At 43.3% G+C, this 22,989-nt stretch overlaps 2 protein-coding genes across 3 annotated transcripts in view; one reads left to right on the forward strand and one right to left on the reverse strand.

The window, feature by feature from the left end:
• Positions 1 to 856: 856 nt before the first annotated feature.
• Positions 857 to 22,989, reverse strand: part of tnni3k (TNNI3 interacting kinase) — a 53,393-nt gene continuing 31,260 nt past the window's right edge. Inside the window, exons 13-25 of one of the 2 annotated variants that reach the window (XM_014149516.2) lie at positions 22,328 to 22,384; positions 18,750 to 18,842; positions 18,593 to 18,650; positions 18,195 to 18,389; positions 10,969 to 11,073; positions 10,716 to 10,768; positions 6,824 to 6,876; positions 6,278 to 6,410; positions 6,044 to 6,147; positions 3,154 to 3,213; positions 2,823 to 2,989; positions 1,232 to 1,311; positions 857 to 1,057 (exon numbers count right to left, since the gene is read on the reverse strand). In XM_014149516.2, coding sequence (XP_014004991.1) covers positions 978 to 1,057; positions 1,232 to 1,311; positions 2,823 to 2,989; positions 3,154 to 3,213; positions 6,044 to 6,147; positions 6,278 to 6,410; positions 6,824 to 6,876; positions 10,716 to 10,768; positions 10,969 to 11,073; positions 18,195 to 18,389; positions 18,593 to 18,650; positions 18,750 to 18,842; positions 22,328 to 22,384 — 1,238 coding nt within the window. In that variant the 3' untranslated portion in view covers positions 857 to 977. Of the gene's footprint in view, positions 1,058 to 1,231; positions 1,312 to 2,822; positions 2,990 to 3,153; positions 3,214 to 6,043; positions 6,154 to 6,277; positions 6,411 to 6,823; positions 6,877 to 10,715; positions 10,769 to 10,968; positions 11,074 to 18,194; positions 18,390 to 18,592; positions 18,651 to 18,749; positions 18,843 to 22,327; positions 22,385 to 22,989 lie in introns of both variants that reach the window. The other variant, XM_014149515.2, reaches the window with a different exon arrangement.
• Positions 14,106 to 16,725, forward strand: LOC123727843 (leucine-rich repeat-containing protein 4B-like). The gene has a single exon (XM_045697339.1). It carries the CDS (start codon positions 14,458 to 14,460, stop codon positions 15,079 to 15,081), a length of 624 nt encoding a protein of 207 aa, XP_045553295.1. The 5' UTR covers positions 14,106 to 14,457; the 3' UTR covers positions 15,082 to 16,725.

Raw genomic sequence — 22,989 nt, forward strand, 5'->3', positions numbered from 1 at the left:
CTTCAGTTGTGGGATCTTGTTTTTGTGTAGCTGCCTTTGAGCAGCCACAGAACGTCACGGTTTCCTCATGTTTGTTGTTTTGGTGAGTTTAATTTCCATTAAAAAGATGTGGAATTCCATGCACGCTGCGCCTTGGTTTATTTATGATCGGGAGTTCGAAGATAGCGAACGTGACACACCCAATGCATTTGAAAACAGTGCATGTCGTACATAGAACATACAACAAATGGCTACATAACTACACATACAGTAATAACAATTGGTGAAATTGTGAAATGTCTTATGTAGGAAACCGTTTGTGTCAAAACATATGTTGCTGCTAACACCTCTAAGGCTGTGTTTACACAGGTATCCCAATTCTGATATTTCTCCACCAATTGGTCTTTAATCAGATCTGATATTTTGACAAAAATTGGGCAAAAGATCAGAATTGGGTTGCCTGTGTAAACGCAGCCTAATAACTCTACTTCTAAATATTCTTGGATAATTTATTTATTCATATGCCATTCATTATGAATCCTGTATTTAGTTTTGTTTGGTTAGGATTCATCCTGTTTATCACTGTCAAATCCTATAGAATGAAACTCAATGATTTCTCTATTTTATTGAAAGTAAATAGCACAAATTGCCTGAGCATTCTGACGCTCAAGATGTTTCTATTGAGTAGACTATACAGGTGGTATGAAACATTCTCAAAACCCCCAAAAAGGCCTCTTATCCCAAAAATATTTACCAGATATAAAAACCACACAAATCTATTCAAACAGTTCAACACCATAAACACAGAAAGTAGTAAATAGCTTTAGGAAATACGCATAACGACACATATATATATATATATATATATATATATATATCTTATACTCAAGACTAGATCAACCAACATGTCTATGCGATAAACTTAGAAATAAGGTTATGGCTTTATGAACTACAGTAATAGTGCATAGTAGAGCTGGAAGACTTCCCATCTATGTTAGTTAGTTGCTGTCTTCGAAGCTGCCATTGCTGCTGCAGTTGGAGTGGAAGCGCATGGTGCTCATAGGGTCTGACACATACCCTGAAGGAGATAGGACACAGAGGTCGGGGGTTAGGGGCTGATCCACAGCCAGTTCCTTTCCAACACACACCAACACCAGCTTTGGTGTACATTCTACCCAACCGGCTGTACTCCATTTCAAATGATGAAGTTCTATAATACCGGTATAGGATTGATAAGTAATATGCTTTTTACCATTTCGGTCAATAGGTGGAAACTGCATATTCCTCCTCAGTTCATCCAGAGACGGACCTTGGGAATCACGTCGTCCCTCGCTGAAAATAAAACATACATGAGCTGTTATAAGGCTGAATATAGTGATTCTGTTTACAGAATCAACCTCTACTACATAATACGACAATCTGCACCAAATGATTACGGACACATTTTGTATAATGATCTCTTTAAAATAATGAAAGATTGAGGAGGCAGAGTTAGATGTCCTCTGATGAATCTAGCATGACCCCCTGTGTAACAGCACAGGACCTAATAACCACAATCTCACTTCTAGACCTAAAATAAACAAAATGGATGAAACGTTTGATTAACTGCCAGTCTGCCAGGACATTTCTAACAGGCAGAGACTTCAGCAGTAGAGAACACACACAAATCTAACTTCAGTTACTGTGTCCCTGGAGACCGATGCCAGGCTCCCGATGTACTCCCTTTTCTCTTCAACCACACACACACACCAAACAGGCTTACAGGGCTGGACACCAGCGGAGTCTTTAGGCCTTAGTCAGAATGCATAGAAAGATTTTATCAGATTTGCTTGTCTTTGTTTTCCCTGACCAATATCCGGGCAACTCCACCTCTAACTGTTGCAGTAAAGCGTCTCTAGTGTTGTACACGTTATTGCTCAAACAGTGGGTCAAGGCGAGTGCTACCGCGGCAACAAAGCACAACTTTACAGGCCCACACATGATGTCCATGGAATTCCTACTAGTACTGGCCTTTACACTCAACTTGGTTATGCTTAGCAATCCAGTATATAGGCCATAGAGACAGAGACAGAGATGGAGATGGAGACAAAGGTCAACATGCCCTAATAGAAAAGAGAGAAACATTTGAAACTCCTTCAGTGAAACTCTCTAATCCACTCTCTCTGTATTGTGGTCATCTGTGTGTGAAGAAGACTATATGATATACTAGCCTGGTCCCAGATGGGTGTGTGGAGAAGACTATATGATATACTAGCCTGGTCCCAGATGGGTGTGTGGAGAAGACTATATGATATACTAGCTTGGTCCCAGATGGGTGTGTGGAGAAGACTATATGATATACTAGCCTGGTCCCAGATGGGTGTGTGGAGAAGACTATATGATATACTAGCCTGGTGTCCCAGATGGGTGTGTGGAGAAGACTATATGATATACTAGCCTGGTGTCCCAGATGGGTGTGTGGAGAAGACTATATGATATACTAGCCTGGTCCCAGATGGGTGTGTGGAGAAGACTATATGATATACTAGCCTGGTGTCCCAGATGGGTGCGTGGAGAAGACTTTATGATATACTAGCCTGGTGTCCCAGATGGGTGTGTGGAGAAGACTATATGATATACTAGCCTGGTCCCAGATGGGTGTGTGGAGAAGACTATATGATATACTAGCCTTGTCCCAGATGGGTGTGTGGAGAAGACTATATGATATACTAGCCTGGTCCCAGATGGGTGTGTGGAGAAGACTATATGATATACTAGCCTGGTCCCAGATGGGTGTGTGCTGTGTAGCCAACTCCTATGGTCATTATCAACACCAGGCAATGACCAGGCTAGTGAAGCCCTACCTCTGAGTCCAGACTGCGTAGGCACGGGCGTTGAGGGCGTACTCCAGTTCAAAGCGGGAACGGAGGGCAGCCACGTGACTCCGACCAGGACTGCCCCTCGCCAGGCAGTCAGAAGAGCCAGAGGGGGACAGGGACCCACTGCTGTTACTGGAGGCTGGGGACATCAACTGTGGATCACACACATACATGTATGACATTATCATCAACAAGTGTCACATGGACAGACAAGAAAGCTAGGAACCGGTGAACTTCCTGAAAGTGTAAGCAGCATGCATCTATGTGTTTATTCCCACTCTGGTGTAGATTCACATACTATAGAAAAACACCATACCTCCACATTGCATAGGCATTCCTCTAGTGTGGCCAGCACCTCAGAGAACTCAGGTCTATCCTGATTTGGAGGAGATAAAATAGGATTACTTAACCTTTAAACACTCTTCACAGAAAAAAGACACACACACACACATACAGCTGTGCTTCCTCAGTCTGTCTGTCTGTCTGGTCATGTGGATCTACCCACACATGAATAAAAGGTGAACTCTGCTTAAAAAGCAGGCTTTCCATCTCCTACTTCACTGTAAGACAACAAACACAGAGCCAGATCCTACTTCACTGTAAGACAACAAACACAGAGCCAGATCCTACTTCACTGTAAGACAACAAACACAGAGCCAGATCCTACTTCACTGCAAGACAACAAACACAGAGCCAGATCCTACTTCACTGTAAGACAACAAACACAGAGCCAGATCCTACTTCACTGCAAGACAACAAACACAGAGCCAGATCCTACTTCACTGTAGACACTGTCATGACGTTGCCCTCTTTGGGTTTTCTATGCACCATCCCCCTATCTCTGTCTCCCACACCCAGGCTGCTGTGGTCAGAAGAGGTCGTAAATTCCTATAAGAAGATCCTGCCTCATGGCCCCAGTATAGAGAGAGAGTGAGTTTTCATAGAGAACAAAGGAGTTCTTCCACCTCACAGAACTGGAAAACCGAACGACATTTATGTTCTGGAGAAGGTATAAAAGATCGGTGAAGAACTGGTCCGTTTGGTACAATTTTGTGAAACTCATGAGAGACAATACGGCAACATTACCATAATCATGTTTATAGAAGAGTCTCAGCTATGAGACTTACATCTAAATGGTTGTATAAAATGAATGAATAAGGATGGAACTGTTTGTGAAATTGTGTAATGTGATTTTGGACTGTTTAATGAAGGAAACTCCAATTCCCTTTGGAGTCTTAACTAAGTCCTTGGCACGCCCCCAGGGACACAGACAAGACCTGGCGTCATGAGACAGCCATTTTCTATGTCCCAAATAAAACCCCCACTTTGGTTTTCTATCCCCAGACCGAGCTGACTTCAATTACGAGATGGGTAAAGGTTGGAGACCATGCATTCCTCTTTCTGAACTTTAACCATACCACGTGGTTAAACTCTTAGACTATCGATTCCGACAGAATAAGAACAAGTCTTTGATATTAATTAGTAGTCTGCAGCTAGGAACTCGGTATCATTGAACGCGAAGACCGACGAAACATCTGTCCTATAATGACATGAATGAATGTCACTCTGAACTATCCATCCTAACCACGAGAGAGAGAGAGAGAGAGAGAGAGAGAGAGAGAGAGAGAGAGAGAGAGAGAGAGAGAGAGAGAGAGAGAGAGAGAGAGAGAGAGAGAGAGAGAGAGAGAGAGAGAGAGAGAGAGAGAGAGAGAGAGAGAGAGAGAGAGAGAGAGAGAGAGAGAGAGAGAGAGAGCGCGGACAAACTCTCCAACAGAAACAAACTTTTCAACAAAGATTCCGACGACACACTGAGTGTAAATATATATATTGATTGAAATTATTCCCGAATGAGTGAGCGTTCATGTGCAAAGGTTTAGCATTTCAATTGTTATAATTATTAACTCTGTAGTGTCTTCTCAGCCTCCCCCACTCCCCTTTTGTCTAACAAGTCACCATGCCGGTTTAGCCCACTAGGGCACATTCCTCTATCATTTCTTGTAACGATATCTACTGTTTGTTATGCATTTCTGTGAATTACTTAGTTAGTAAATAAATTATTTTAAGACAATTGATGTATGGATGACTCATAGTGAAGACTGGGTTCGTGCAGATAACCAACAATTTACGACGTTTGGAATGAGACTGACGTGAGGTAACTAATACGTCATGAATCAGAAGACTAATAGATCAGATATTATAATATCTGAAAGTTATATTAGGAAAATTATATCTTTGTAATCTGAATATTAACCTCCTAGTTAATTACAGTTACACGATTAATCAGTTTAATCGCGTAATAATAATTACAGAGAGTTATTTGATAAATATGTCTTCAGTTTTAATGATGCCAAAGACACGACAACACCCTGGTAATGGCTGAAATGGGCTCAATGGAATACAGTAGATTGTCTTTCCATTAAATCTATAAGAACGATAATGCTTTGTCTGGGATTTAATGCATCGTCTCAACACTAACATCACAAGAAAGAGAAGAAAGAACTTTATTTTGATGTGTGTTCATTTTTTGTGGAATTGGAAAAAGCAATAATTAATACAGTTGAAATGTATACAAATTAGTTCCGCTGAAATTTAAGCAACTTCCGAAAATGAACACTCGGATTATAGTGATATTATGTCTGATCTCGCAAACAATTAAATGTATGTTTAGATGGGTATAATATAGAGTCAAGCGTGTTGATTTTTAATCCAAGGGTATCCTGCTATTGACACACTTGTTGAATTATGCAAGAGAAAGTGAAAACAATAGTAATTAATGAGGCAGTATAGACAGCACAGGTGAGTGCAGGTAGGGTAGACATAGAAAGTGTTTGGTGGGTTGCAGCCCTGTTCCACCCCTTTATGTTAATTTATTAGTAAGCACCAGCACTTAGCTCACATGAGTGTAGCATACTTAGCACATGAACTTAGCTCACATGAATTTAGCTCATATGTAAGTATACGTAGCACTTAGTATAGTTAGCTCATGAATTTAGCTCACATGAACTTAGCATTCGTAGCATTTAGCTCACATGAGTGTAGCATACTTAGCACATGAATTTAGCTCACATTAACTTAGCTCACATGAACTTAGCTCATATGAACTTAGCATACGTAGAACTTAGTTCATATGAACTTAGCTCACATAAATGTAGGGGTCTTTACGCTCTACGGAATCAAGGGACTATCTATTGTAGGAGGACACTGACCTCGGGACAGACATTCCAGCCCCTCATTAGCATGGCAGAGATGGGTTTGGGTATGGAGTAGCCAATAGGAGGCCGGATGTGGTGGTAGGCCATGTCTGCAGCTGCTGCAGCTTGATGAGGACAGGGAGAATCCAACATATATAACATGCTTGAAACAATCCGATACTCACTCATTCATTCACATTCTCCCAAACCAGTATCAGTTTGGTGTGTTTGTATTCATGCAGAGATTACCAGGTTTCAGGTGGGCAAAGGGGATCTCTCCAGTGAGCAGCTCCCACAGACACAGGGCATAGCTGAACATGTCGGCCTTGACAGTATAGCGTGTACACTGGGTGAATATCTCTGGGGCCATCCAGCGCAGGTTCTGTACACCAACACAGGAGTCAAATTAGCAACGCAAAACACTCTGGCTACCATGGACAAATGGTTCCTCAGCTTCACTCCAGGGAGCATAACGCACGGACTCACACTCACACTCACTCGCACGCACACACATTTAATTAACCTTGTGGGGGGACACAATTTATAACCATTCAAAATCCTATTTTCCATTATCCTAACCTTAATCCCAAAACCTAACCTTCACCCTAAACTCCGAACCCTAAACCTAATTTTAATCCTACTTTAACCCTAAACCTATGAGAAATAGCATTTGACCTTGTTGGGACAGATATTTGTTTGTTTACTATTCTTGTGGGGACTTCTGGTCCCCACAAGTATAGTTAAACACACACACACACACATTTATGGTATGGTGAACCAGGAAGTTGGACTAACCCCTGGCTGCTTGGTCATATTGTCCACAACCTCGGATAACAGAAATCTGGATTCTAAAGAGAAAAAAAAGGGTTTCAAGATTCTAATGAGGTTAGTGAGGCAGCCATTTTTATTTCAATATCAAATCACTTCTTTGTAACAATTTAGTACCTTACTGTATTAGTTTCCCATAAAAACTTCTCAAGCAAGCATTTTGCTAGGACTGTCTTGGAATGGTCTGAGTCGGGAGGGGGAGGGACATGTAATCTGAAAACTAGCTGTTATTGGGCATTTATGACAAATTCACTATAGGAAATGGCTACTTTACCAACTGTAATCTGTCTTCATTATATTGTATGTTTATACTGTACCAGTCAAAAGTTTGGACACATCTACTCATTCCAGGGTTTTTCTTTATTTTTACTATTTTCTACATTGTAGAATAATAGCATGACATCAAAACTATGAAATAACACATATGGAATCATGTAGTAACCAAAAAAGTGTTAAACAAATCAAAATATGTTTTATATTTGAGATTCTTCAAAGAGTCTAGCTTTGCACAGCTTATGACAAGTGCTATAATGTGGTATGATAGCTTTGCACACTCTTCGTGTGTGCCTTGTTAAAAGTTAATTTGAGGAATTTCTTTCCTTCGTAACTCGTTTGAGCCATCAGTTGTGTTGTGACAAGGTAGGGCTGGCATACAGAAGATAGCCCTATTTGGTAAAAACCCAAGTCCATATTATGGCAAGAACAGCTCAAATAAGCAAAGAGAAACGAGAGTCCATTATTACTTTAAGACATGAACGTCAGTTGCAAAAACCATCAAATCAAATCCATTTTTTTTATCACATGCGCCGAATACAACAGACCTTTCAGTGAAATGCTTACTCACTTTTAAAAGGTATTTTCTTGTAAGAGAAAATTATTAAAAATAAATAAAATAATTAAAGAGCAGCAATAAAATAACAATAGCAAGGCGATATACAGGGGGTATTGGTACAGAATCAATGTGCGGGGGCACTTGTGTCAAGATAACTGAAGTAATATGTACATGTAGATAGAGTTATTAAAGTGACTATGCATAGATAATAACAGAGAGTAGCAGCAGCATAGAAGAGAGGGGGAGGGGGCAATGCAAATCGTCTGGGTAGCCATTTGATTAGATGCTTGGGGTAGAAGCTGTTTAGAAGCCTCTTGGACATTGGCTTGGCGCTCCGGTACCGCTTGCCGTGTGGTAGCAAAGAGAACAGTCTATGACTAGGGTGGTTGGAGTTTTTCACAATTTTTAGGGCCTTCCTCTGACACCGCCTGGTATAGAGGTCCTGGATGGCAGGAGGCTTGGCCCCGGTGATGTACTGGGCCGTACGCACTACCCTCTGTAGTGCCTTGCGGTCGGAGGCCGAGCAGTTGCCATACCAGGCAGTGATGGAACCTGTCAGGATGCTTTCGATGGTGCAGCTGTAAAACCTTTTGAGGATCTGAGGACCCATCTCAAATCTTTTCAGTCTCCTGATGGGGAATAGGTCTTGTCATGCCCCCTTCACGACTGTCTTGGTGTGCTTGGACCATGTTCGTTTGTTGGTGATGCGGACGTCAAGGAACTTGAAGCTCTCAACCTGCTCCACTACAGCCTCGTCGATGAGAATGGGGGCATGCTTGGTCCTCCTTTTCCTGTAGTCCACAATCATCTTCTTTGTCTTGATCACATTGAGGGAGAGGTTGTTGTCCTTGCACCACACAGTCAGGTCTCTGACCTCCCTATAGACTGTCTCAGTGTCGGTGATCAGGTCGACCATTCTTGTGTCATCTGCAAACTTAATGATGGTGTTGGAGTCGTGCCTGGCCGTGCAGTCATGAGTGAACAGGGAGTACAGGAGGGGACTGTGCATGCACCCTTGAGGGGCCCCTGTGTTGAGGATCAGCGTGGCGGTTGTGTTGTTTACCTACCCTTGAAACCTGGGGGCGGCCCGTCAAGAAGTCCAGGACCCAGTTGCAGAGGGAGGTGTTAAGTCCCAGGGTCCTTAGCTTAGTGATGAGCTTTGAGGGTACTATGGTGTTGAATGCTGAGCTGTAGTCAATGAATAGCATTCTCACATAGGTGTTCCTTTTGTCCAGGTGTGTAAGGGCAATAAAGATTGCATCATCTGTGGATCTTTTGGGGTGGTATGCAAATTGGAGTGGGTCTAGTGTTTCTGGGATAATGATGTTGATGTGAGCCATGACCAGCCTTTGAAAGCACTTCATGGCCACAGACGTGAGTGCTACGGGTCGGTAGTCATTTAGGAAGGTTAGGTGTTCTTGGGCACAGGGACTATGATGGTCTGTTTGAAACATGTAGTTATTACAGGGAGAGGTTGAAAATGTCAATGAAAGACACTTGCCAGTTGGTCAGCACATGCTCGGAGTGCACGTCCTAGTAGTCCGTCTGGCCCTGTGAATGTTGACCTGTTTAAAGGTCTTACTCGACATTGGCTGCGCAGAGCGTGATCACACAGTCGCCCGGAACAGCTGATGCTCTCATGCATGTTTCAGTGTTACTTGCCTCAAAGCGAGCATAGAAGTTATTTAGCTCGTCTGGTAGGCTCGTGTCACTGGGCAGCTCGCGGCTGTGCTTCCCTTTGTAGTCCGAAATAATAGCCCTGACACATCCAACGAGGATCGGAGCCGGTGTAGTACGATTCAATCTTAGTACAGTATTGACGCTTCGCTCTTTGATGGTTTGTCGGACGGAATAGCGGGATTTCTTATAAGCTTCTGGGTTAGAGTCCCGCTACTTGAAAGTGGCAGCTCTACCCTTTAGCTCAGTGCGAATGTTGCCTGTAATCCATGGCTTCTGGTTGGGGTATGTATGTACAGTCACTGTGGGGACGACGTTATCGATGCACTTATCGATCAAGCGCTATGATGAAACTGGCTCTCATGAGGACCGCCACAGGAAAGGAAGACCCAGAGTTACGTCTGCTGCAGAGGATAAGTTCATTCGAGTTAACTGAACCTCAGATTGCAGCCCAAATGAATGCTTCACATAGTTCAAGTAACAGACACATCTCATCATCAACTGTTCGGAGGAGACTGCGTGAATCAGGCCTTCATGGTCGAATTGCTGCAAAGAAACCACTACTAAAGGACACCAATAATAAGAAGACACTTGCTTGGGCCAAAAAACACAAGCAATGGACATTAGACCGGTGGAAATCTGTCCTTTGGTCTGATGTGTCCCCCGAAAAAATCTGCATGTGTGGTTCCCACCGTGAAGCATGGAGAAGGAGGTTTGATGATATGGAGGTGCTTTGCTGGTGACACTGTCTGTGATTAATTTAGAGTGGTAGCCACACTTAACCAGCATGGCTACCACAGCATTCTGCAGCAATACACCATCCCATCTGGTTTGCGCTTAGTGGTTCTTTCATTTGTTTTTCAACAGGACAATGACCCAAAACACACCTCCAGGCTGTGTGAGGACTATTTGACCAAGGAGAGTGATAGAGTGCTGTATCAGATGACCTGGCCTCCACAATCACCCAACCTCAACCCAATTGAGATGGTTTGGGATGAGTTGGACCACAGACTGAAGGAAAAGCAGCCATCAAGTGCTCAGCATATGTGTGAACTCCTTCAAGACTGTAGGAAAATCATTCCTCATGAAACTGGTTGAGAGAATGCCAAGAGTGTGCAAAGCTGTCATCAAGGCAAAGGGCGGTTACTTTGAAGAATCTCAAATCTCAAATATATTTTGATTAATTTAACACTTTTTTGGTTACAACATGTACATGATTCCATGTGTTACTTCATAGTTTTGATGTCTTCACTATTATTCTACAATGTGTAAAACAGTAATAATAAAGACTAACCCTTGAATGAGTAGGTGTGTCCAAACTTTTGACTGGTACTGTATTTTGCTGCTTACCTCCAAAATCAGCCACCACAGCATGCCCGTCCTCATAGAGTAGAATGTTGTGACTAAAAGTAGCAAATGTCATTATTGGAAGAATAACTCAAAACACTTAATTTCACATAGTCACTATAGCTTCAATTCAACATGTTTACCTCTCATTATGCTTCATTTCTACATAGAGTGAGACCCAGTATAAATTCCCCACAAAACACACATGCCCCCCACCCCACACACAAAACCCCACTGACCCCCACCCTCCACCGACCTGTTGAGGTCCCTGTGGATGATGGGCTGAGTGAGGTTGTGCAGGTACTCCATGCCCTTGGCCACGTCGATGGCGATGATGAGCTTGGACTGCAGGTCGATGATCCTGTCCGTTGACACATCATTACACATCATTAGAGGAACAACCCCAACACTAAGTAACACAGATCGATGCTCCCTGGCCCTGCCAATCAACTGATACCACGGTACACAGCAGAAGATCAATAAGTCAGCTGATAGACTGTTAGACTTAATCTAAATGCAGAGTAACATTTACTATAAACTGGGTGGATTGAGCCCTGAATGCAGATTGGTTGACAACCGTGGTATATCAGACCATATACCATGGGTATGACAAAACATGTATCAGAGTAACACTTAGTTTGATCAATGATGATAGGTGGGAGAAACGGATGTAAAGACACTTTCAAGAAATAAGACATGAAACAGTTCACAACAATTGTTTTACAGCCCCAATGTCCATAAAAAATACTGGATGATGGATCGACAACACCACTAAACACTATACTTACACACCAATTAAAAAGTTTAAGTAATGCTTTAATGTAGGTGTCCTTATGAATAAAGCCTTTATAACAGCTATATAACATATCATAACATTCATAAACTGTCATAAGTAGTTTGAAATAGTTATGAGTAACGGCATGAGATGTTAGAAAACCGGTTATAATGACTCGCTATAACATCTCATGTCATTACTAATGAATATTTAAAACTACTTATGACCGCTTACGACAAGTGTTATAATGTGTTATATAAACTCAGCAAAAAAAGAAACGTCCCTTTTTCAGGACCCTGTCTTTCAGAGATAATTAGTAAAAATCCAAATAACTTCACAGATCTTCATTGTAAAGGGTTTAAAAACTGTTTCCCATGCTTGTTCAATGAACCATAAACAACGAATGAACATGCGTCTGTGGAATGGTCGTTAAGACACTAACAGCTTACAGACGGTAGGCAATTAACGTCACAGTTATGAAAACTTAGGACACTAAAGAGGCATTTCTACTGACTCTGAAAAACACCAAAAGACAGATGCCCAGGGTTGCTGCTCATCTGTGTGAACGTACCTTAGGCATGCTGCAAGGAGGCATGAGGACTGCAGATGTGGCCAGGGCAATACATTGCAATGTCCGTACTGTGAGACACCTAAGACAGCGCTACAGGGAGACAGGACGGACAGCTGATCGTCCTCGCAGTGGCAGACCACTGCCACTGCGGGACAGGTACAGGATGGCAACAACAACTGCCCGAGTTACACCAGGAACGCCATCAGTGCTCAGACTGTCCGCAATGGGCTGAGAGAGGCTGGACTGAGGGCTTGTAGGCCTGTTGTAAGGCAGGTCCTCACCAGACATCACCGGCAACAATGTTGCCTATGGGCACAAACCCACCGTCGCTGGACCAGACAGGAATGGCAAAAAATGCTCTTCTCTGATGAGTCGCGGTTTTGTCTCACCAGGGGTGATGGTCGGATTTGCGGTTATCGTAAAAGGGATGAGCGTTACACCGAGGCCTGTACTCTGGAGCAGGATCAATTTGGAGGTGGAGGGTCCGTCATGGTCTGGGGCGGTGTGTCACAGCATCATCGGACTGAGTTTGTTGTCATTGCAGGCAATCTCAACGCTGTATGTTACAGGGAAGACATCCTCCTCCCTCATGTGGTACCCTTCCTGCAGGCTCATCCTGACATGACCCTCAAGCATGACAATGCCACCAGCCAGACTGCTCGTTCTGTGCATGATTTCCTGCAAGACTGGAATGTCAGTGTTCTGCCATGGCCAGCAAAGAGCCCGGATCTCAATCCCATTGAGCACGTCTGGGACCTGTTGGATCGGAAGGGTGAGGGCTAGGGCCATTCCCCCCAGAAATGTCCAGGAACTTGCAGGTGCCTTGGTGGAAGAGTGGGGTAACATCTCACAGCAAGAACTGGCAAATCTGGTGCAGTCCATGAGGAGGAGATGCACTGCAGTACTTAATGCAGCTGGTGGCCACACCAGATACTGACTGTTACTTTTCATTTTGACCCCCCTTTGTTCAGGGACACATTATTCAATTTCTGTTGGTCACATGTCAGTGGAACTTGTTCAGTTTATGTCTCAGTTGTTGAATCTTATGTTCATACAAATATTTACACATGTTAAGTTTGCTGAAAATAAACGCAGTGAGAGGACGTTTCTTTTTTTGCTGAGTTTAGCTGTTGTAGAGGATTTATGGATGCATTCATAAGGAAACCTACAGTAAAGTGTTTTTCGAAAGTTTAAATGTGAGAAAGATATACTGTTACGAATTCCCTGCCGGTGACTGTCATCAGCACCTCACAACCCTGAGCTGCACACTTCCTCACACTCCATCGCCCCACGACCTGAGCCCGAGAGTCTAGGGGGTACCATAAACCTGGCTCTCAAACGCTTTCTGACCTGTGTGACCTGTGCCCTGACCTGTGCCCTGATAGGTTGCTGGACATCTGCCCATCCTATTGACTATACAGGTCACGTAATACTGTCAGTCTCCCTTAAGCAGTGGCAGAGAGCAACAGCTCTGTCTCTGCCCATCAACAACTCGACAAACTCATACAGTATCTCTGTCTTGGCTTGTGGGATGGTGTGCGTGCCCAATGTGAGTTGTGCGACAATATATATTGTTCTTAATAGTTAGTTGTTAATTGTTGTTGCATTATGTATGCTGCCTCTGTATAGCTTGTAACCTGTAAACATGTTCACTGATTATAAGTCATTTATACAGTTCTTCATTACTGTTATTATGTTCTTGTCATATCGTATGTACAGTATATTCATTGTCTTTCTTTTCCTTATACAGAAACCCTACTATTCCTCTACCTTTCCCGCCTTTCATCCCCATATGCATCCCCATGTTCATCTTCCTCAGTGTGAATAAATAAAGTTCCTGTGTGTTAACTGTTGGGCTGCTTTATTCCCCTCTAACCGTGTCAGTGAGTCACAGACCAGTAAGATACGTAGCGCCGGGACAGAGAAAGGGGAAGTGAGAAAGAAGGGCGTAAAAATAAACTGATCTGCCCCTCAGCCTCTCAATGTGTCTAAACAACAGACCCGGAAGAGATCACACATATATGCAAGATATAAAAATGAGATGCACAAGATATATAGATGCAGATACAACACAGCTAGCTGACCACCAAATTCATATCTCATTGTGTAGAGCAGAATTCAACAACAACTGAACTGCTGAATTGAGGATCCTAGACCTAGGGAGTAACACGATCTCTCGGATTACAGAGAACAGTTTATTTGGCCTGCAAAGCTTAGAGACTTTAACACTGTTCAATAATCCCATCATGCAAATTGCAGCATTTGCATTCATCCACCTCACTTCGCTGACAAACGTAGATTTAGGGTACATTCACCATCCATCCAGCCAGTGGGAGATACATGTGAGTGTGAATCTGACGCACATATTCGGTTGAGTCTTCCCTCAAGCGCTGACTCACATGATTATAAGCTCCTGTTGTCCTCTCAACATCACCGTCGGCAGCAACAGCACCCCAAAACCAGGCTTCACCCTGCAGCTCTTCACTCCATTGAATGTGATCTTCCAGGACTGCTGGAGACCATTCTTCCAGTCTGTTGTCAACCTCAGGGCTGTAACAGGACATCTTCTGTGTGGATCTCACTTCGTCGCAAAGTACTTCCTCTCTCTGCAGGAGTTTGAGTTTGAGTTGGTTCTCTCACCAGAGTTTGTGAGAGAACCAACTGTGGACATGACTAACCTGAACAGGCTTGTGCAGCTGAGGCATCTGAAGCTGACAGGAGTGGACCTCATCGTGCAGCCAGTGTTGGGCATCATGTTCCACAACCTAACCAGGCTGGAGAGCCTGAGCTTGATCGAATGTAGCATCCTCACTCTGGAGGAGGATCTGAGCAGAGACCTGCACTCCCTCATTTTGATTCAAGTCCAATCCCGAGAGGAGTTTAGCATGTTAGAGGGCTTTCCAGAGCCACTGACCAGCCTGAGGTATATGGAGTTCTTCAGTCCTCGCCTGCATTGCAGCTGTGACAACGCCTGGCTGGACAACTGGGTCAGGAGACAGAGACAAGCCCAGGTAATTGTTTAGCTAAATGGGGAGTTGGAGTTGACATGCAAAAATGAAGGTGGCATCCAGAACTTCCCCAGGTACTCTGTGGCACACCGCTCCCTGGACATGGGCTTTGTCCTGTTCCTCTGCACCTCACTGGGCCTGCTCCTCTTCATGCTGATGGTGCTGCTCCATCAGCTGGCCGGGGACTACCTAATGGCCTTCTGCCACATCGCCCGTGGCTGGCTGGAGGAGGCACGTAAGCCACTCAGGGTCAGGTCAGGCAGAGGTCAGTAATCCAGAGTAGTGGGGCAAAGGTACAGGAAGGTAGACAGGCTCAGGGTCAGGTCAGGCAGAGGTCAGTAACCCAGAGTAGTGGGACAAAGGGACAGGACGGTAGACAGGCTCAGGGTCAGGTCAGGCAGAGGTCAGTAACCCAGAGTAGTGGGACAAAGGTACAGGACTGTAGACAGGCTCAGGGTCAGGCAGAGGTCGGAAATCCAGAGTAGTGGGGCAAAGGTACAGGACGACAGGCAGGCTCAGGGTCAGGTCAGGCAGAGGTCAGTAATCCAGAGTAGTGGGGCAAAGGTACAGGAAGGTAGACAGGCTCAGGGTCAGGTCAGGCAGAGGTCAGTAATCCAGAGTAGTGGGGCAAAGGTACAGGAAGGTAGGCAGGCTCAGGGTCGGGCAGGCAGAGGTCGGTAACCCAGAGTAGTGGGGCAAAGGTACAAGACAGTGGGCAGGCTCAGGGTCAGGGTAGGCAGAAAGGTCAAAACAGTGAAAACTAGGAAACAGGCACTATAGACAGGACAGGAGCAAGGGGGGAAACACTGGTTGGTCTGAATGAACAAAACGAACTGGCAACAGACAAACAGAGAACACAGGTATAACTACACAGTGGATAATGGGGAAGATGGGCGACCCCTGGAGGGAGGTGGAGACAATCACAAAGACAGGTGAAAAATATCAGGGGTGTAACAGTATGTTATCTATGTCGTCGTTCAGCCAGAATGTTCCGTTGGTAGGATAGTCTCAACTGTAAATCGTCAAGTTTGTTTTCCAGTCATAGCACGTTGGCCAACAGAACCGATGGTAATGGCAATTTACTGACTTGCCTACGAATCCTAACAACGCACCCCGACCGTCTCCCTTGGGCCTGGTCTCCGGAGAGCAGTATATCCTTCGCGTCGGACTTATTAAAGAAAAAATCTTAGTCCAGTTTGAGGTGAGTAATCGCTGTTCTGATGTCCAGAAGATCTTCTCGGTCATAAGAGACGGTAGCAGCAACATTATGTACAAAATAAGTTACAAACAATGTGAGAAAACACACAAAATAGCACAGTTGTTTAGGAGCCCGTAAAACAGCAGCCATCCCCTACAGCGCCATTGTCTTATCCTCCTGGAGGTGTTTCAACAACTTGATTGGAGTCCACCTGTGGTAAATTCAATTGATTGGACATGATCGTGAAAGGCAGACACCTGTCTATATATTTTTTTTATTGAATCTTTATTTAACTAGGCAAGTCAGGTAAGAACAAATTCTTATTTACAGTGATGGCCTAACCTGGGCAAACCCAAATCCAGACTTCGCTGGGCCAATTGTGCGCCGCCCAATGGGACTCCCAATCACAGCCGGTTGTGTTACAGCCTGGAATCAAACCAGGGTCTGTAGTGACGCCTCTAGTACTGAGATGCAGTGCCTTACACGCTGCACCACTTGGGAGCCCACAGTTGACAGTGCATGTCAGAGCAAAAACCAAGCCATGAGGTCGAAGGAATTGTCTGTAGAGCTCCGAGACAGGTTTGTGTCGAGGCACAGATCTGGGGAAGCGTACCAAAAAATGTCTGCAGCATTGATGGTCCCCAAGAACACAGTGGCCTCCATCATTCTTAAATGGAAGAAGTTTGGAAACACCAAGACATCCTAGAGCTGGCTGCCTGGCCAAACTGAGCAATCAGGGAAGAAGGGCCTTGGTCAGAGAGGTCACCAAGAACCCGATGGTCACCTAAAGGGCTCTCCAACTATGAGAAACAAGATTCTCTGGTCTGATGAAACCAAGATTGAACTTTTTGGCCTGACTGCCAAGCGTCACATTTGGAGGAAACCTGGCACCATCCCTACAGTGAAGCATGGTGGTGGCAGCATCATGCTGTGGGGATGTTTTTCAGCGGCAGGGACTGGGAGACAAGTCATGATTGAGGGAAAGATGAATGGAGCAAAGTACAGAGAGATCCTTGATGAAAACCTGCTCCAGAGTGCTCAGGACCTCAGACTGGGGCGAAGGTTCACCCTCCAACAGGACAACGACCCTAAGCACACAGCCAAGACAACGCAGGAGTGGCTTTGGGACAATTCTCTGAATGTCCTTGAGTGGCCCAGCCGGAGCCCAGACTTGAACCTGATTGTACATCTCTAAGACCTGAAAATAGCTGTGCAGTGACGCTCCCCATCCGACCTGACAGAGCTTGAAAGGATATGCAGAGAAGACTGGGGAAACTCCCCAAATACAGATGTGCCAAGCTTGTAGCGTCACACCCAAGAAGACTCGAAACTGTAATCACTGCCAAAGGTGCTTCAATAAAGTACTGAGTAAAAGGTCTGAATACTTATGTGAATGGGATATTTCAGGTTTTTTTTTAATACCTTTTCAACATAAAAAAAAAACAGTTTTTGCTTCGTCATCATGCGGTATTGTGTGTATATTGATGAGGGAAACAATTATTTCATACATTTTATAAGGCTGTAATGCAACACATTTTGGAAAAAGTCAAGGGGTCTGAATACTTTCCCAAAGCATCGTATGTAAATGTCATAATTCTGTTTGTTATTTTTAATAAATTTGCAAAAATGTCTAAAAACCTGTTTTTGCTTTGTCATCATGGGGTATTGTGTGTATATTGATGAGGGAAAAAAAATATTTGTATCAAATTTTAGAATAAGGCTGTAACATAACAAAATGTGGAAAAAGTGAATTGCTCTGAATATTTTCCGAAACTGCTGTATATGTTTAGACAGAGTAAGACTGCAGTAGTCCATTGACAGGTCTAAGATCAGTTCAGAACCACCTCTTCTGTTCCTGGCCATTGACAACACTATAAACACAGTAACAGTGTAGTCAAATGACAGGTCTGAGATCAGCTCAGGGCCTCACCTCTTCTGCTCGTGCAGCAGGGAGAACAGGGAGCCCCCAGAGACATATTGGGTGGCGATGGCGAACTGACTGGGGTCATCCAGACACGCCCCCACAAACTGGATGACACAGGGGTGGTTGAGACGACACAGGATAGACACCTCCCTACAGAACATGTCCACGTCTGACTTGGAGCAGTACGTGTTGGCCCGATACCTATAAAGAGGAGAATTAAAAGTTAGTTCATATTTAATTAATTTGTGTCTTAGCATTTTATTTAATATTTTAGTAGTTTGTGTTTAAGTAGTTTGTATTTTAGCATTTTATGTTGTATTTTAGTTGTTTGTATTTTCATTAGTTTTGCGAGCCAAGAACAATGCTAACCAATGTAAGTGATGTTAATCCTTAGGCTTACCTACCTTTTGATGGCAACGACCTTGTTCTTACACTTGCCTCTATAGACCTTTCCAAAGGAGCCTGTGGGTAGAAAATATATTCTACTATTCAATATAGTCTGTATGTGCATAAAGCATGTTGTTAAGGAAAACAGTATAGTGTTGAATCTGTCCGTAATACCTGAACCAATGATCTCATTGAACTCCAGGTCAGAGAGCTGCAGTTGGAAGCTTGAGTGGAGGCTGGCCCGGAGGAGAAGAACATCTGCCTTTTCTAAAGAGAGATAGTAAAATGTTCAAGGTCATTTGAATTTCATTTTGAATCAAGTGATCAATGATCAAGAAATTTGTCAAAAACGAACAGATATCAGGTAACCTAAACTAGGAAAATATATAATTGACCATCAGTCAGTCAACAGATTATCATTAGCCTGGTGTTTACTATATTGATTACCAGATCATAATTAAAAGTCACACTGAGTCTAGGGCAGTCCCCGACTAAACCTTTGTCTGTCACGTCCTGACCAGTATAGAGGATTATTTGTATTATTTGATCAGGGCGTGGCAGAGGTATGTTTGTTTTGTATGGTGGTTTTTTTTTGTGTATAGCTTAGAGGGGTGTGTTATTTATGTGTTCCGGGGTTTTGTGGTGTATGTTTTAGTATGAGTAGGTTCTAAATTAAGTTTTCTATGTGCAGGTTTGGTTGCTGGACTCTCAATTGGAGGCAGGTGTTTCTAGTTGCCTCTGATTGGGAGTCCTATAAGTAGGTGTGTGTTTTGTTTGTCACTTGTGGGTAGTTGTATGTTAGCACTGCTTTTGTTTAGCCTGCTACACTGTTCCTGTCATGAGTTTTGTTTAAAGTTTTTTTCCTCGTGTTCTCATTTTAAATAAAATGATGATGAGCACGCAATCCGCTGCATATTGGTCCACTTTGTCCGACAGCGATTTCAACATATCTTCTGACGAAGAGGTTTGTGACATTGTCGAACAAGAGTCGTCTGTTCGTTTGACCAGTCGATTGGTCGAAATTGTTTAAAACTTGTATTTTTCCATACATTGACCCATTCCATGTGTTTTAGTCAAATGAACTATATTCACTGAGCTTGTCTGATACTTTAAGCACACTGTTTGATGAAATAATTAAGACACACAAATTACTAGAGGGAGTCCGACCAGCAATTGATTTGATTGTGCCGGGCCTGGCTCAGACTTGCTGCGCTGTGTTCCAAAAAAAAGACAGCGAGTGACTGCGTGCACCGGTTGTCTCTCTCTCCTCCCTGCTGCAGTGACCACCACAGAACATCAAAGTGTTTAACACGTTGTCTGTGTTGCTGAAGCTGCAAGATACAGTGCATTCGGAAAGTATTCAGACCCCTTCCCATTTTTCACATTTTTGTGACGTTACAGCCTTATTCTAAAATTGATTAAATCTACACATAATACCCCATAATGACAAAGCGAAAAACAGTTTTCTCAAAATGTTAGCAAATGTATAAAAAAATTATAAAACAACAAAAAGGCCAGCATACCGGAGTCGCCTCTTCACTGTTGACGTTGAGACTGGTGTTTTGCAGGTACTATTTAATGAAGCTGCAGTTGAGGACTTGTGAGGCATCTGTTTCTCAAACTAGACACTCTAATGTACTTGTCCTCTTGCTCAGTTGTGCACCGGGGCCTCCCACTCCTCTTTCTATTCTGGTTAGAGACAGTTTGCGCTGTTCTGTGAAGGGAGTAGTACACAGCGTTATACGAGATCTTCAGTTTCTTGGCAATTTTTCGCATGGAATAGCCTTCATTTCTCAGAACAGGAATAGACTGGCGAGTTTCAGAAGAAAGTTCTTTGTTTCTGTCCATTTTGAGCCTGTAATCGAACCCACAAATGCTGATGCTCCAGATACTCAACTATTCTGAAGAAGGATGGTTTTATTGCTTTTTTTTTAAATATTTTTTTTATTGCTTTATTGTATTTATAAAGCCCTTCTTACATCAGCTGATATCTCAAAGTGCTGTACAGAAACCCAGCCTAAAACCCCAAACAGCAAGCAATGCAGGTGTAGAAGCACAGTTGCTAGGAAAAACTCCCTAGAAAGGCCAGAACCTAGGAAGAAACCTAGAGAGGAACCAGGCTTTGAGGAGCGGCCAGTCCTTTTCTGGCTGTGTCGGGTGGAGATTATAACAGAACATGGCCAAGATGTTCAAATGTTCATAGATGACCAGCAGGGTCAAATAATAATAATCACAGTGGTTGTCGAAGGTGCAACAGGTCAGCACCTCAGGAGTAAATGTCAGTTGGCTTTTAATAGCCGATCAACAGTTTTCAGCGGTGCTAACATAATTGCAAAAGGGTTTTCTAATGATCAATTAGGCTTTTAAAATGATAAACTTGGATTAGCTAACACAACGTGCTATTGGAACACAGGAGTGATGGTTGCTGATAATGGGCCTCTGTACGCCTATGCAGATATTACATTAAAAATCTGCCGTTTCCAGCTACAATAGTCATTTACAATATTAACAATGTCTACACTGTATTTCTGATCAATTTGCTGTTATTTTAATGGACCAAAAATGTGCTTTTCTTTCAAAAACAAGGACATTTCTAAGTGACCCCAAACTTTTGAACGGTAGTGTAAGTGAACCCCAATCAATGCAGTTCTCATCATATTTGCGCCTCTTCGATGGTCCAACGTCCCTGTCTGATGCTCGGTGCTTTCCCGGGTAAGGGGGCAGTAGCTCTTTGGCTGTATCAGATTCACAACTGTCAGTGTCCATGCTAGCTGGGCTAACAACAAATGTAGAATTACTGATGCTAGCATTGGATGTGCTCGTGGAAGCAGAACAACTTGTGTCGTCAACAGGTGCAGGTGTAGTACTGCTGTAGTACTGCTGCTAGTAGCAGTACTGCCAGTAGAGCTGGTATGAGTCTCTATGGATGCGAGCCTTTCTAAATGGACTGTTTGAAAATGTGAAGAAAATGTTTTTGAATCACATTTTGCGCGGACCCCAGATTGGGAATACCTGTCTCAGACAATAAGTCAAGGGCTGTTTTCTCATCTCCTTATTCTGCTGCTGCCCCCACCGCATTGTTCTCAACACCAATATGCTGGTTAACTTTGCTATTATGCACATAGCAACATGGTCTAGAAAAAGGCGGCAATTCAACAGTGCACTGATGTGTTTCTGAACCGCGGACAGCGACCACTATCCAATGCGGGAGAAAGCGCATTTGTTATAAAATAATATAATTTTTCTTAGTGTTGAGTCATTGTTCTTATGTAATATAACCATATACAATTTCAGCAGCACATGTCTTAGAGTGATGGACTGTGTCATCTCAAAGACCTCCACAATGGATCAGTCCACTCAGACAGGCGCCAATTAGACAGGTGTCTTGTACACAATATTTTTTATTTTTTATTTTGCTAATGCTCGACTAAAGAAATCCTTGGTCGACCAACAGCCTATCCACCAAACAATCGACCAGTCGACCAAATGGGGTCAGCCCTACCTGCGTCACATAGCAACAGTAACCAGTGAGCTTTTTTCTCTCTTTTTGTTGTTGTTATTTTTTATTTTATTACATTGGCCTGTTGTTTGCTATTGTCGATTACCATATAATCATATATAGGAGACACACTCTAATAAGTCCCATAGCAACAGTAATCAGTTAGCATGTCACTGTCAGCTGACAGTGATGTGAAGTGTTGCTTGGATGATGCAGGATGCAGCGTGTCATGTGCTTCACTTTACTCCAGTACCTTTGGTCATGCTTTTGATCTTGCCCAGGGGGGATGGCACAGACACGTAGGACCCATCTGAAAGAGTCGTGACAAGATAAACAGGATGAAGAAAATGGCCCATGTTTCTGCTCAATCTTTATTCTTTTTTTTTAGATTATCACATGTACATTGTTGTATTTATTCAGCAATCTTGGTGAGGTGTTATCTTGCACTTTGAACATGACACGTTAATTAATAGTCAACATTCTCTCCTTTGTAGAGCTATTATATATGATTTTTTTTTAAATAACATTTACTTGTGTTGTATTCTATCATCTTGGTGAGGTGTTATCTTTGAACATTACTAATGTTTATAGTCAACATCCTCTCCTTTGTTGGCCTCTCCTAAAGATACATAGCATTAGATGTACATTATATAGCATAGCAAAGACACAGTATAGCATCAAAAAGAGAATATTAGTTCTCTCAATTGTCTTAATTCCTTACATCCTCTCTCCTTGGCTCCTTAAAACGTATTGGAGAAGAATATCAGAGGTTCCTCCCCTCTGACCTTCTCCTCCAATGCGTTTTGAGAAGGCGGTAAGTAGAGAGAACATGAGGAATCAAGCAAATACAGTTGAGATTCACCCTATGAGATGGCCCTAGATGTTAGGACCTTGAAGTCAAAGTGCACCAGTGAT

Source organism: Salmo salar, chromosome ssa16 (genome assembly GCF_905237065.1).
Source record: "Salmo salar chromosome ssa16, Ssal_v3.1, whole genome shotgun sequence".
In the NCBI taxonomy this organism is placed as follows: Eukaryota; Metazoa; Chordata; class Actinopteri; order Salmoniformes; family Salmonidae; genus Salmo; species Salmo salar.